Source organism: Polyodon spathula, chromosome 4 (assembly GCF_017654505.1).
Source record: "Polyodon spathula isolate WHYD16114869_AA chromosome 4, ASM1765450v1, whole genome shotgun sequence".
NCBI lineage: Eukaryota > Metazoa > Chordata > Actinopteri > Acipenseriformes > Polyodontidae > Polyodon > Polyodon spathula.
Genome location: NC_054537.1, coordinates 56,473,495 through 56,488,552, shown reverse-complemented (window position 1 = coordinate 56,488,552; position 15,058 = coordinate 56,473,495). Strand labels below are relative to the sequence as shown.

Below are 15,058 nucleotides of genomic sequence, written 5' to 3'. Positions count from 1 at the left end.
CATTGTAATTCTAATGAAGGCTGCTGTTGTAGCTCCCTCTCTCTCTATCTTTCCCTCACTGTCTTTGCCACAGTAGAACTTTGGACCAATTAAAAAATGTAGCTTTTTTCTATTCCAGAAAGTGGAAGTGTCTATGGGCTGGTGGGCACCATGTAAATGCGCACCCAATCCGTTTATCAGCCAAGGTGCTGGCGGGCTGATTAAATATTCATGTTTTAATTAAGCCTTTTTATTACACTTACTTTATGTGCAATAATAAAAGATTGCTTTGAGTGGAGAGACATTCATTTTAGCGATAAAGACTTGTGGGATTTCAACTTCCATTCTTTTTTCTTGTATTGGTTCATATTTCACTTTTGATACTGTGTGCTGTTTGACTTGGACTTGGCTAAGGAGATTTGGTATGCAGTCCTAACTGAGAAATAGGGGCAATGACAAATAGAGAACATAAACCAGCTTTATTTGAAGAAAGGTGAAAGGGTTTTTTTTTTTTTTTTTTTTTTTTTTTTTTTTTAATAGCAGCAAGCTAGTAATGGGAATGTGATGTTTGCTGAATGTTAGTAATGTCCATGAATAAAAGGTTGAGTCTAATCCCAGACTTGGCCTTTTGATCCCCAAATCTTTTTATCCATCATTGCCCCAGATAACCTTGCAACTACTGCATTGGTTATTTTTAAATTCATCAATTTCCAGTACTTTCATCCACAGTTCGCCTACGGAGGCACATGTCAAGGTTGTATGTCACTGCTGAAATTATATGTTCAGTGTGCAAAACACTTACACTCTGAGAGGTATAAAGCTAACAAAAGGTTTTTTGGGAGCTGATTGAGGTACTGTAATCTTTAACCTGTAGATCAAACTTAGGAATTGAAATAAAAAAAAAAAATGTTGCTAAGGGCTTGTTCCTTGTAAGAAAAAAAGCTAAAAAATCTATTATTTCTGGCATGACATTGAACTGTCCCTCTGAATGAGCAAAAACAAGGAGAAAGAAAACCTCTTCAGAAACTGTATATTCATTATAGGGCAAAACTACAAGGAGCTAAGGGGTAACATTTCAAAATGTTTGTTTTTTGATGCAATTACTACTAAAGAAACTTTGAATCATATTACTTAGTTGTTTGGCCTTAGTTTGTTTTAAATAACAAGTGAGTTAAATAAAGACTGGGGCAAACACTTTGAAAATATGTCCCTGTCAAGTAGATATACAGTATGTTTTGGCTGGGAAATGCCTACTTGCAGTGTAATATGTGCAGCTGTTTTGTGGAGGTGTTTAACATGCTGTAGGGTATTTTTTTGGGATGTGGCAAAACTTAATTTTCCTTTCAGAAATTAGAAGTTGTTAGGTATTAATTAAATTGAATAAAATGTGTTACACAATTATTTAATATCAACCAATAACAATCTGTTATTTGATATAGACACTGTTGTGATCAAAGTAACTAAAACAAATTAATATTTTATAATTGATTATATGTCTTACCTTTCTTTTATCCTTTTGAGATATATTCTTCATCTCTGCAGTAAACTGTGGGACTGTAGTTCTGGTCAAGGTTTATCTGATTAAAGTCAGCAACGAAATGCATATCTCAAGAGTAAGATTTAAGAAAGAAAATGTGCTTTTCAGATACTCAGTGCAGAAGTTAATTGCTATTGATTGCTACTCAATTGCAAAGGTGGGGGAAGGGCAGCTGTTCTTGCTTCAAAATCAACACGATAATAAAATGTTTCTTTTTTTTTTAAAGTCTTTAAAGGTAATTATTCAGAATGAATTGGGAAGTAAGAGTTGCGGCACACTTCCAGTATTTAGTTGCCCCTTTCATTTGGGAGCAAGGCTCCTGTTGTGTTGGGAATGTGTATGTAGTAAATAGGAAAATATAAAGATGGGGAACGGAAATCGAAATTAAAAAAAAAATAAAGGTTAATGTAAAATGACTTCAGTTTCAAGGCACTTGTTATTAGGTCATAGCAGGTCATTATTTAGCATTACTTAGGATCATCTTAGTAAGTTTTGATATCGTGTGAGTAAGGGGTGAACAAGAGTATCATTCAGTTATGCAGCACATACCCGTATATTACAAGGATATAGTTGAATAATTACTACATTACACCACATTGTGAGTTTAAGAATATAATCAGAGGATATTAACAGACATATGTGCGACATACAATTAAAACAATATACATTACAGTAATTACTCTGTAATTATATCATAATTACTTAATAATTACATTGTAATGACCTTATAACTACACTATTGTCCAAACATTACTTGTTAATTAGGAACACAGGAAGTCGCTCCAATTGAATAAAACCAGAGCTCTAATCCCTGCATTGCAAGTGCTGAAGGAACTCATAGTTCTTAAGCTTAGCTGAGACAAAAAAAAGACACAGTGAACAGATACTGTCATTCATCAGAAGGCTCGGGAGAGAGATTCCATGACAGTGAGGTATTCATTGGAATAAAATCATCTTCTGGAAAGAAGACATCTATTGTAATTGCTAGGAACATTTTCCTCAATAGAGGTGACACAATAGTCTGCCCAATATAAAAAAAATAAAATTACTTGCTAATGGAACAGAATGTATTCTGTTTTGCAATACACAAAGTTTAAACATTTTAAAGACTAGATGCTTTGTTCTAAATCTTTTTATAATATTTGTATTCAACTTTTAAATAACATAATTATAATCTTATAAACTTATTCTCACATATATAACTTTAACATGTATACATGTATAACCACAACTCCTACCCATACCTTCAGCAATCATTATTACATAATAGAAATAGCATGATAACGAATTACAATTTTTTTTTTTAAAGTCACTGTGATAAGCTGATATTAATACTGTGTATATCATATATCGATTTTTGTAATTCATTTATAAATGGGCCCAACATTTCAAGAAAGCAATTTCAGTTTGGTTTATCTTTCTGGCAGAGCCTCTCTAGCTGTAATACATATAGCATTAGATGTTTCCATTCTGTGAAAGTTGGACATGTCTCCTGTTTTCAGGATTATTATTATTTTTATTTTTTTGGGGTTATCAAAGAAGAATGGCTTAAGACAATATCAACATCATTTCTAATACATGGTATCCTACAAAATGTTACACACAAGATGCAGAGGCTAGCTATCACTATGTGCCTTACTTTGTAAATATCAGAAATGAATTAATTCATTTGTTTCCATATTGCATTCATTTCAACCCCAAAAAAACATGTGTAATGCTCTCAGTTTTGTAAATTATATTTTTCACAATCTGCACGTGCACTTCAACGCATACACACCCATTTCAGTCTGCAGAACCGCAACTTCACAAAAAAAAAACTATATTTGCATGCTTTTGATCTCAATGCAAAGTAACTGAGATGTCTCAATGCACTATTACTGTTTTTCTAGTATTTCAAAGCATTGAAATAACCATATAGATTTGCTGGTAGGGAGTCTGCTACGGGGCTGAAGATTCATTCCACCAGATTTACAGTTGCCTCAATGGCTGCTGCCAGGGTCAGTCCAAAACTGAAATCTGCAGGGCTGATACCTGGAAGTCAGAACACACCTGTACCTCCCATTATCATATCGACCTTGAGTTATTCTGGGATGCTTGTCTTGTAGCCTTGGTTCTGCTGTCTCTTTTTCTTAAATAGGAGGTGTGCGCCTTTACCCCTCCTCCCAGACAACTGCTAGGAGTCTGCCATAAGTATGGATTGTGTACCTTCTCCACGTTCCTAGAAATGAGGGTTACTCATACAGTATGTAACCATAGTTTTAGGAGTGGTATATGATTCACCTCAAATAACCCTCCTACCTCCTCTGGCTAAAGGCACACCGATTCTTGCTTCCAGGGTGTAACATTTGACATCACAGGCCTCTGCCAAGAGGATACCACCCGGGTGGGTAGGAGGAGCAAATGTAAAGACCTTCCAGACAGAATTAAAGGGGAAAAAGAATATTATCTGCATGCCATTCAGGCCTCTCAGAAGCAGTCAACCCACCAGTGCTATGCCTTCAAATTGAAGAGATTTTCCGTTTGTTGTCAATGCACAGAGCTAGACTCCCTGTAGTGCACAGTGGCGAGCATCCTGGATTACCTCTGGTCCCTCCCAGTCAGGCCAACAGTTGACGACCCTCAAAGTTCACTTGGCAGGCATCATACCAGACATGGGCTGCAAATCTAGTTCTAATTTTGTAAAGTTGATATGGTTCTGCAGCCTGAAGTGGGTGCGTATGTGTTGAAGTGTACATGTACATTGCTACTGCACCAGTGGACCATGATGACATCTGGTGGACCATCATCTGTAATCTGGAAAGAGTTGCATGTTCTATATCTTACCTGATGATGGCAGTCTGCGTTTGCTTGTGTTGTCTGGTTCCTTTCGCTGCTTGTGTGGGGGTGGGAATGGCGAGTTAGGGTTAAAAACCCTAATGCCTCAACCCTAACTGCTGCATTAACATATCAATTTCTGGTTTTTAATAACCATGCAGAAATAATGTCTGAGAGGAAAAAAGCCCTGCTCATATGAATAGAAAAAACTGCCTAGAAGTAGTTGATCTGTGCATTAAGTGTAATTTCAAACAGTAGCAATGCCTATTCACTTACTGTACCAGTGTTGTTTTTGGATTAATACAACGATAAAGTGAACAAGTGACATGCAGTTTTTAACACGTCCACGTTGGTTAGATTTTTGGAAAAAAATTATATATATATATCTTGGTTTTTGGAGCCATTAGAATCAATCAAGAGTTTTAAGTCACATCAGACAATGCTTTGTCAATAAGTGAAAATATAATTTTGGAGTCAGACTGCAACCTGATTCAGCACAGAGCCAGGAGGGGATTCGATTCCAAATGGACTAAATTAAACAACTCCTAAATCAGTATGACTTCTAAAATAGGATTAATAGGATATATTATTAAAATAACTAAGCCAGACATTTACATCAACACATAAAAACCTTGAGATTGTCTCACTTCTCCCAGGTTAGTGCTATGAAGAATCAATCATCATGATGTTTTCACTCATCTCCATAGCCATTTGTAGTTGTTCTGAACTGTAGGGAGCTGAGCTGTGGTCTCTCTTGCTTGTTTTCTTGTTATGAGTGAAGCGTTTGTCGATTAGTATTAACAATAATCATGGGTGACTTATCGTTTTCAGGGAGGTGTTAAGCTTTCATGGGAAGCAAGCGCTAGGAGTTACCACAAGTGTTTATAGGGTGTAACTCTACTGCATCACATGCCCATCAGACAGGAATACCACCAATACTTATAGGGTGTAACAGTATCAGACAGGAATAAACATGTATCTCTTCTCTTCTGTTCTCCTCTTCTCTTCTCTGAATAAATAAAGTATCACTACTGTGCTTTGAGCACCACTCATCTCCAATAAAAACCTTGTGACAAAGTATAAGCAAACCAAAGCTGAATGAATTACTAGTTAGTGAATTTACATTTTTGATTAAGCTGCTTCTTCAAAGAGCAACAGAAATGAGACCTGAATAATTCCAGCGGACTAACAATAAAAGCATTAATATCCTACCAAGCAGGCATACTAAACAATTGGCCATAGCAACAATGTCCCAATCTAAAGGAGATGACATTTAAATGAAAACAACTTCAATTATCCTGCAGGAAATGCCTGTTGTGGAAGGTACTATGAAAAGTAACACATGTTTTATTTGTATCTATTTTTTTTATTGTACTGCATCACATTCCGCTATAGTAAGAGTTTCAAGAGATTTTGACATCCATACTGGGAGCCTGATTTTTGATGATAATGTTTATAATCTGATAGCATTAAAGCCCTTGCAGTTAGAGCTAAGTATGGTTAAGGTTTAATTTTATCCCAACGTCTTTCTAATATATGTAAAACAAAGGCTGGTAAAACTACTGTAAAAAACTGTAGCAGCAATCCTGACAGTATTGTTCTTGCCAAAGTCGTCTCTCTAAATTACATTTCTACTCTCCAGTAGCTGGAGAAGACCTCTTTTAGTGAGACCTTGTAAGACAATTTTTAAATAAACTAATTACTCAAACAGCTGTAGCACCAGCCATCGCCAGAGGTTATATTTTAATGTTGAAATGTAATTAATTATTTGTTCATTTAGCAGATGCCTTTATCCAAGACAACTTATAGAGACCAGAGTGTGTGAAGTATGCCTTAGCAGCAGTCACAACAACATCTCACCCGAAAGACGGAGCACAAGGAGGTTAAGTCACTAGCTCAGGGTCACACAGTGAGTTGTGAGTGAGCCAGGATTTAAACTAGGGACCTCCTAGTTACAAGCCCTTTTTTTTTAATGACCACACAGCCTCCTATTCTCAAGCAGACGACAAACAAGGATTTAAACTACCATGCCATCCCCCAACACCACCTCTGTTAGTTAAACCAAGCGGTGTTTCAGGTTACAAGATGCCTAGAAGTCTTCACTCTCCTTTGTTTAAAATGTATTTATTATTTTTAATTTGCTTTAAAAGAGAGGTAAAGTGAGACGAGCATGATGAAAGGCTTGTCAGCTAGCGAGGGTCCAGTTACGGATATGCTATCGATTGCGGTTAGATGATGAGAGGGCACTGTGTGTGCTGTCAATAGTTTCAGATCTGCCTGAAATACAATACATCACAAGAGACAGGAAAAGCTATTGCTGCATGCTTTTGAGGAAGGTGACTTTCTTAACAAAACTTCAGCAAAGTCAAGAAGATTCTCTTAGATTCAAACTCGAATGTGGACTTCTAATACTCACCAATGAGTAATTATAAACCATTTATCATCCATCTATCTATCTATCTATCTATCTATCTATCTATCTATCTATCTATCTATCTATCTATCTATCTATCTATCTATCTATCTACGTTGCATTCATACTGTTAGTTACATACAGAACTCTGTATATATACTCTGTGCAACTCATTTTAGAATAGACCACACTATTTTTCTTCTTCTTCTCAAAGGACTTAGTGAGTTTTTGTACATGACTCCAAGAACAGAATTTTACAGACAGTGCTTCAGATAAGCTGTGTACTGGGTGTTTTACACATTAAAAAAATATGAATTACACATGATATTTAAATTTAATGCATAAAGAATATGTATAACAATTTTGCAGCACAGCTCGAGTTCTCATCTTATCAAGCTTCTTGTACTTTGTTGGTTTCCAGAGTCTCAATGGTGAATTGTTAATATACCACAAACAGTAGCTAGAGAAATGATGGTGCAGCTTGTAGCCTGCCTGGGAATTGCCAGAACCTGTGACTTATAATGCAATGCGTGTTTGTAACTGATGACAAGAGACTGGGTTCATGACTTTCATAATTTCTCTGTGCCATTTTAGGCCCCTTCAATACAGTTTTTAAAATATAGTTTGGGATGTCTTTATTTGTTTTGTTTTTACATTTTACAGAAAATAAAAAAAAAAAAAAAACTGTAACAGTCTAGTGCTAGTGGGAGGAGACTCTATGAAGACAGTAGCTAACTATATTGAGAATAGCAACTTCTCGGTTAATAATATTATCAATATTATTAAGGCAGGACAAAAGGAGGAATAAATAAGACCAAGTTTGTGTACAGTAGTTCAAATTAACATTAAATTTAAAATGTAAGACTGTAGTTAATGTAGTTAATAGCATTCAAGCATTACAATATTTATTGGAAGTACTGTACTAGTGACTTGAAGGTAATGTTGCATTTTACTCACCCAAAATACATTTTATGAAGATAGTGTTTAAATTGGAGAGTAAATTACTCAATGACCCAAAAACTTAACTGGATTGCTGAGTGAAGGCCCACAAGTTATGTGCTAAAGCCTTAAGGCAGTCTTCAATTTAACTTCATGCAAATTGTAACAAAATCACCAGATAAAAATAATTAGAGATCTTTGACAAGAAAGCAGATATACAGGAATACAGCAAGAGTGGAGATGAGGAAACCATACGCTTCAGACATAGAGTATGTTCAGTTTGTAACAAACCCCATTGTATATTAGTTACCACTTTAAGTAACTTGGGACCCCACAGATTTGCAGATAAATGGACATGCACTCAAAGGACAGTCCTGACTCTGAAGCCGCTCGAATATTTGCATCTTTGCAGATTAAACAGATTCATTTGAGAATGTGTTAGTGACTGTTGCAGTTAGATAGTTGAAAAAGTGAGGATCTTAAGAAACACTTGTCAAACAGAAAACTGAATATCCTTATGTTTTTTTTTTTGTTTTTTTTTTTTTTTTTTAGAATATAATAACTATTTATTAGTAGAAGTGCAGAAACATGTGTTGTCTTGGCCTTTGCAGCCTTGCCAACATTGAACCAGTTTGCTGTTGAGGGTATATAGAGAAATTGACGCTCCTTGTTTTGAGAACCTGCTGAAGAGAACATGAGCATGTACATGATAAGGAGAGTTCCTGTGCTGTTCTAAGAGAATGAATCAAGATGCATGGGTTAAGGTACTGCGGCTTGGGGTAAAGGGAGGGATGACATTAACCTTGCTCGGCTGAGCACAATCCTGACTGCCTCACTGCACAAGTAAACATTACTCCATTGTGACCTTTGCTGGAGGGAAGTCAAGGCATGAGACTCTGACACCAAAAGATGCTATTCTACTCCACTGTGTTATTCACCTTGTCAAGGTATGTGGACAGAGTGGTTTTGTGGTGATGTCACAGACCAGGAAGAGACAGACAAGTACTACGGGTCGAAGCGCTGAGTGTGTATTTATTGAATACTAAATAAAAACACATTACACCAAACAAAAAGGTGTGTTGGCCAAAACAAATAATGACCAGAGACAAACAAGCAAACAAGTATTATGCTGGTCCTAATCCAGCATGAGTAGCAGTTGTTTATATTTTTTCAAGATCTTACTGTCACTTACATTCCTCCTCTGATCAATTCAAACCTCTAGTCAGCAAAAGCTGCTCTTTTATATATCGTGGTCAAGGGATTAACTAGCTATTAATTACCTAGTTTATCCCTCGACCACAATCTGCAAGGGTGGTAGACAGCCAATTTGTCAGTAAATCATTAGCTGCTGACCATGCATTCTCACTAGCTTAGCTGGATGGGAAATTTTAACCCATGCTGTCAAACAATAATAACAAACCTTGTTTTAAACAAACACAAAACAGTACATTATAATAATAATTATACAAAATAACACAAATAAACACAGGGGCAGTGGTACCCTGTCACACGATGGCACAGTGGTAATGCCCTTGCAGCTTAAGTTGTGCTCTGGATATTACAAGTAAAGTGACATCTTTGTTTAGATGAACTGGACATTGATCCACATTTCTTCAGAAAACGTGATTTAAACAATTTTATGGTAAAACAGTAAATATGTTGTTCGGTATGGCTGTATTGTTTTATATTAGAAAATGGATATTGACTTAACAGAGCAGTGTGTGTTCAAAAACAAACCTTGATTGAACATATATGAGAAAATTAAATTTTCATCTGAAAGAAATGTTACCAAAATAGTCCTTGGACACTTTTATATTTAATAATCTGCTGGTTTTGCTGTACCTTTTTAATTTAGAAGGTCAAGTCAAGGAAAAGCAAAAATAAACCTCACTTTTTAACTCTCAGAAATCTGCATACAAGTTTGTATTCAGAAGTTTCAATGACAATGCATCCTTGATGCATTGTCCTTGATGAAGTGGACCTGTGCACCCCCTTCTTAAAAGCACTTGAGCAATATAACACTAGTGAATTGAAAAAAAATGTAATTGAGGTGTGATTAAGTAATTGCTTTCTAGTAATTAATATCTCATTTTCTGGGCCAAAGCCTCCTGGGCTCTATTCAAGTACATTAACATGTACAGTATTTCAATCTTCCTTTTTTAGAAAAGGCCCTTTAATCTTGTATAAAGCATTCATAAATTAAAGAAGCTGTTTTTGCATCCAGCAAAATAGGGGTCTGAAATAATTTCTTTTGTGAATAATTCTTACTACAACAAGTTTCATAATTTATTCTATAATTGTAGTGCAATGTTTTTGTCTGAATGTTTCTAAAGGCATTTTAGTTGGTTAAAATATGTGTTACTTACCATTTCTTAGTTACACAGTATTTCAAATGTACAATAACTACTCGCACAACGGTTCCCCTGGGATGAACAATATAAACAGAGTGTTGCTTTAACAGCTTTTTTGATAGGAAGCCTGAGAGGCGCAATTCTTAACACAAAGGAATGCAGTGGTAAGCACAAACATTGTCAAAATGCCATTGCTCTAGGTAAATATTCATAGGTAAATATTCTCAATTAAACAAAAGACACTTTTGTCTATGTCTGGATTTGCTGTCTCATTTATCTGTAGTACTGTGTTATGAAAATAACAACATCATGACGGTAGCGTTCTGTGATGTTTGGGTGTTTTTTTTTTTTTTTTTTTTGCTGTTCTCACAATATTTACTTAGCAAACAAACGCAGATTAAAGAGTATTACCTTGTACTGGACAATGTCAGGAAGGTAATCAGGAAGATTACCTTACCAGATCGACAACCAAGGTAATGTCTTCTATTCAAGATTTTAATTGCAATTAAAAACTGGTCTCAGCTCTACAGTAAGTAATTGTAAAACCTGTTATCTGGAGAATTTTAACATGAATTTATGAATGCTTGCTTGTTTTTGTCTCTGCTCCCAGTCCTGACTCTGCTGTGTCATGTTTTCTCATTCAGGTGGCTGGAGTCTGTGGGGCCCCTGGGCAGAGTGTAACAGTGTCTGTGGGGGAGGGGTGCAGATGCGCAGCCGCACCTGTCAAGCACCGCTCGAGGAAGCCTTCCTGTGCGAGGGGGTGTTGGAGGAGGGACGACCCTGCAACAAGCAGCCTTGCACACGTAAGTGAGCCACTGCAGAATATGTACTGGTGCAGAGACTAGTGCACTGGTTATCATTCCTGGTATTTTTTTCTGAGGCTAGTCCTAATGCTGAAATGGGTCCTGTAGTATGATAATGTAAACACCATTCATTAAGTCTTTTTAAATTTAATAGAAGAAATACATGTGTCTGTCTACTCTCACAAGTAATGACTGCTCACAAGTACTGTGGTACCTCACATATTTTCAATTTACTTGTAGTGCAGTACAACTGTGGAGGACATTGCCTGCTAGACATTCGAAATTTTGATCTGCAATGTCTGCCCACTTCAGCTGGAGTCCCTTTTATTGATTCCAGACGCCTTGTTTTGACTGTCAAGCTGGCCACTCTTTCTTGATTTGTTGTGTCTAGTCATACTCAAGTGCCCTGCTCAATTCACATTGATCAGGTCATCTATCTAAACACATAGTCTGTACTGTCTTAGTTGAAGAAGCCATCACAATTCAGATCCAGCACTCGGCAGCAGTCACTATACTATCTGCTTTGTTTTGGCTCCCTGCTCCCAGTCCTGACCCTACTGTGTCATGTTGTCTTATTCAGGTGGCTGGAGTCTGTGGGGCCCCTGGGCACAGTGTCTGCAGGTGTATGCATCCTTTTTGATCCCTGTGTGTCTTTCTTAATTTGGGAAAATAAGGATCTGTTTTGTCTCCTTAATTAACGTTCAAATCCACCTTGATTATTTATTTATTCTTCCATTGGATATTAAACACAAAGTCACCCTCATCACAATCTTCTCCTGGGTTTGTTGACTGTGCATATTAAAAAGGAAGTCAGATTACTAAACATAGCCCTTGATTTGCCATAGCCAATGGGCGCTACAGCTCTCGAAGCCAGGCCCTGCGCTCCGTCGACTATCGCAAGCGTGAGGAAACTGAGGAGGCTCTGCGCTACGGATACCCCTCTTCACAGACAGGTAAGCAAAAGGCTACCCACCTCTTCCCTTGCCAATAGCTGTCCACTTAGCAGAAATGTACTGTACTATTTAAAAAAAAAATAGGCAATTTAATTTTCCTGTATTTGCCATCAGTATCAAAGAATTCTTACAGACAACTACACGTCACCGGCTCAGTGAGTTAAGGGGTACTCCCAGGGACAGAGCATGCTTTCACCTATGTACAAATATAAGCTGGAATTCTTCAGCTGCAACACCAAGTTTACACAACAGTAAGTACACTATCCCATGCTTGTCCAGATAAAGCCAAAGAATCAACAGAGTGCATCCACACCAACCCAAATCAACCAAAAAAAAAAGTTTGTATTGCTTGTAGGCAAGGCAAGCACAAGAGTTTATGAGATGAGTATGTATGTAGGTATGTATGTCAGTGGCATATCTACCAATCTCTTTAAATCTTGAGAAGGAGAAATACGTAATTATGTAATATTATGGAATATTGTTTTTTGTGTTAGGGTGTTGTTTCGGAGATCCTTATACTGTACAGCATATGATGTATGTTCTTGATTTTCTGAATATACCCTTAAGGGCTTCTGAAAAGTCCAGCTGGCTTGAGCTACACTTTGCTAGACTTGTCAAGCATTAGATTTTAACTGTTCATACAATTTTACAAAGCTTAATATCTGGCTGGTGGATGCATCAAAGTATGAGTAATAACATTACAGGTTAGGCATAATTGTGTCCTTGGGTCAGGAATTTGTCCTTGTAAATTCACTCCAGAATTACCCATTTTGGTAGTCTTAGAATCTTGTGACCCTTACTTGGGTGTGTGTGTGTGTGTGCTTATGTGTGTGTGTTAGTGGGAGTTTTGATAAGTTTTCCAACTCATGATAGTCAACCTGTGTGAGAAATATTGCCATATATTATGTAGTGCTGCCACAAATCAAGTGGAAAGCAAGTGTAACTTAGTAAACACAGAACATACTGTCTCAGCCAATCACGTTTAGCATATTGTACAATAAAAGTTTTTCACCTCATGGTGTTCAGCTCTTATCATGGTAATAAATCTTGCAGGTTGTGCACACTTCATAAGGAAAACCAAAAATGGCTGAATTATATTTGTCCTATGTTCGAAAGTGAAGACTTTTACCTGGCATGACTATTGTGTCTGAACGCCTCTCCCCATCCCTCCAACTCCCTTCCTACCCCCTCTGCACCCCCCTCACAGTGGACCCGGCGGCGGAGGAGTGGTCCCCCTGGAGCGTTTGCTCCACCACGTGTGGCGAGGGCTGGCAGAGTCGAACACGCTTCTGTGTGTCGTCCTCCTACAGCACCCAGTGTAGCGGCCCCCTGCGCGAGCAGAGGCAGTGCAACAACTCTGCCGTCTGTCCAGGTAGGTCACCGTCCACTCCACTCCCTCACCTCTCCCTCAACGCCTCTCGTGACAGACACACGCACCACAGAGCAGCTATGCCCACTAAAAAAACCAACAACTAGTCAATATCAGGACAGACAAAGCTGAATTGCTCCAGTGCAAAATTAACATTAATGAAATCTGTCCTATTAGAATTCTCTTCCCCTTTAAAATATATATTTACACAAGCTCATTTGGGGTTTTAACATAGCACACAATGGAACTCGCTGGCCAAACAATGTAATGCAGTTGTATTTTTGCAAAGATGGGAATTTTATTTATTTATTTATTTATTTTTTAACACCCTACTGTCCGCAGAAGTTATTCAAACTTTGGTAATGGCCAGTAGTAATAGTGGTTACCTAAATTATTAGTGTTCAGCAACCATAAAGCACTGGGACCTGTCTGACACAGGGCACAGGTAAATCCAGTACATATTTGTTCCTTCATGGCTTCTGGATTCTGGGGTATTTGTCCATCGGTGAGCGGATTAATCTTAAATCTTAGATAAATTACCCTGAAGGGCTGACATTCTATTTAGTTTCTAGTCTTTTTGATTGCACATATTGATACTCAGAATATGAAACTGCATTTCTGTGTAACAGATAGGTAATCAGGCAACAGATAATATTACAGCTGTTTGCATCCACTGAACAGACCATTCAGTCTATGGTCAGTCATACCACAAAGAGTAGGTGCTAGGTGATGCTAGTTGAGATGCATTGATAAGGTGGCATTATGGCTTCAGGTTCACTGGGACAGTTTGGGAAGTTTTTATTTTTAACATAACCAAAAAGAAAGATAATTGTTAAGTAAATGCATTGGGATGTGATTTAAAAGAAACCAAAACATTCCCTAAGTGTCCCAGTGTATTGAACACGTTAATGACTCGTTTGAATTAATGTGCTTTGAAAAACAACAGTGTGTCCTGTGTGTCGTATGTATTAACAAATATATATATATATATATAATAGATATATATATATATATATAAGGATATATATCTTTTCAAGTTACAACTTTCAAATCTGTAAAGACATTTAGAAGAAAATGGCCGAAAATTCTTATGACCTTCAATAGTTTCATAAGGTTGCATATGTCTCACTTTGTATTTAGATATCTCTTTGTATTAGTGCTGCACTATTGAGATGTACCTATGTTGACACTGTGGGCACATATTGCTAAACTAAATGTTTGTATATTGTATATTTCTATTATTTTGTTTTTAATATTTTATCAAACTAACTTATATAGTACTTATTATATACTGTAGGACTGTATATACATGTTTGATAAAATGTTGACACTTTATACTATCTATTAATTCATATAAACTAACACATAATATGCTAGTTTTTGAATATTGAATTAATATGAAGTACACCTCAATGATGAATTAAATGTGTATGTAACAGATCTATAAAGCAACCCTATGTCTGTGCATGTCTATTACAGAGGTGTATTTTAATTAATTTCCACTTCATATTAATTCAATTGTATCTACTAAGTAGTTACTATGTATTTACATTGTTTAAATGGCGTTTAACATAGTTTCTCTGGTATTATACAAAGAGGTTATGTCTTGTTTGCAATGCTTAAATGGAACCCTGGATTCAAATATGTTATTGCTGCCAGATTTGTCCAGACCTGAACTCTCCAGTGGTGTTGATGTTTTTTTTTTTTTCTTGTCATGATAAGAAATAATCAATAGCAATACTTACATTTAGCTTTTCAGTTTCAGATAAGAAATCACATTAGTTGGGCAAAATATTTTAAAAGCTGTTTCTTACAGTCTGTACTTTACTCAGATGTTCTTAACTTGTTCATCGCTGCAGACTTTTCCAGTAACATATTGGAAAGAAAACTCAAATTAGCA

General features: G+C 36.7%; 1 protein-coding gene across 12 annotated transcripts in view; it reads left to right on the top strand.

The window, feature by feature from the left end:
* LOC121314654 (adhesion G protein-coupled receptor B1-like) overlaps positions 1–15,058 on the top strand; it is a 111,042-nt gene that overhangs the window by 34,042 nt on the left and 61,942 nt on the right. For 11 of the 12 annotated variants that reach the window (XM_041248125.1, XM_041248122.1, XM_041248124.1 and 8 more), the window contains exons 3-5: positions 10,678–10,836; positions 11,682–11,789; positions 12,997–13,161. In XM_041248125.1, the coding sequence (XP_041104059.1) occupies positions 10,678–10,836; positions 11,682–11,789; positions 12,997–13,161 (432 nt within the window). The remainder of the gene's footprint in view (positions 1–10,677; positions 10,837–11,681; positions 11,790–12,996; positions 13,162–15,058) is intronic. The other variant, XM_041248123.1, reaches the window with a different exon arrangement.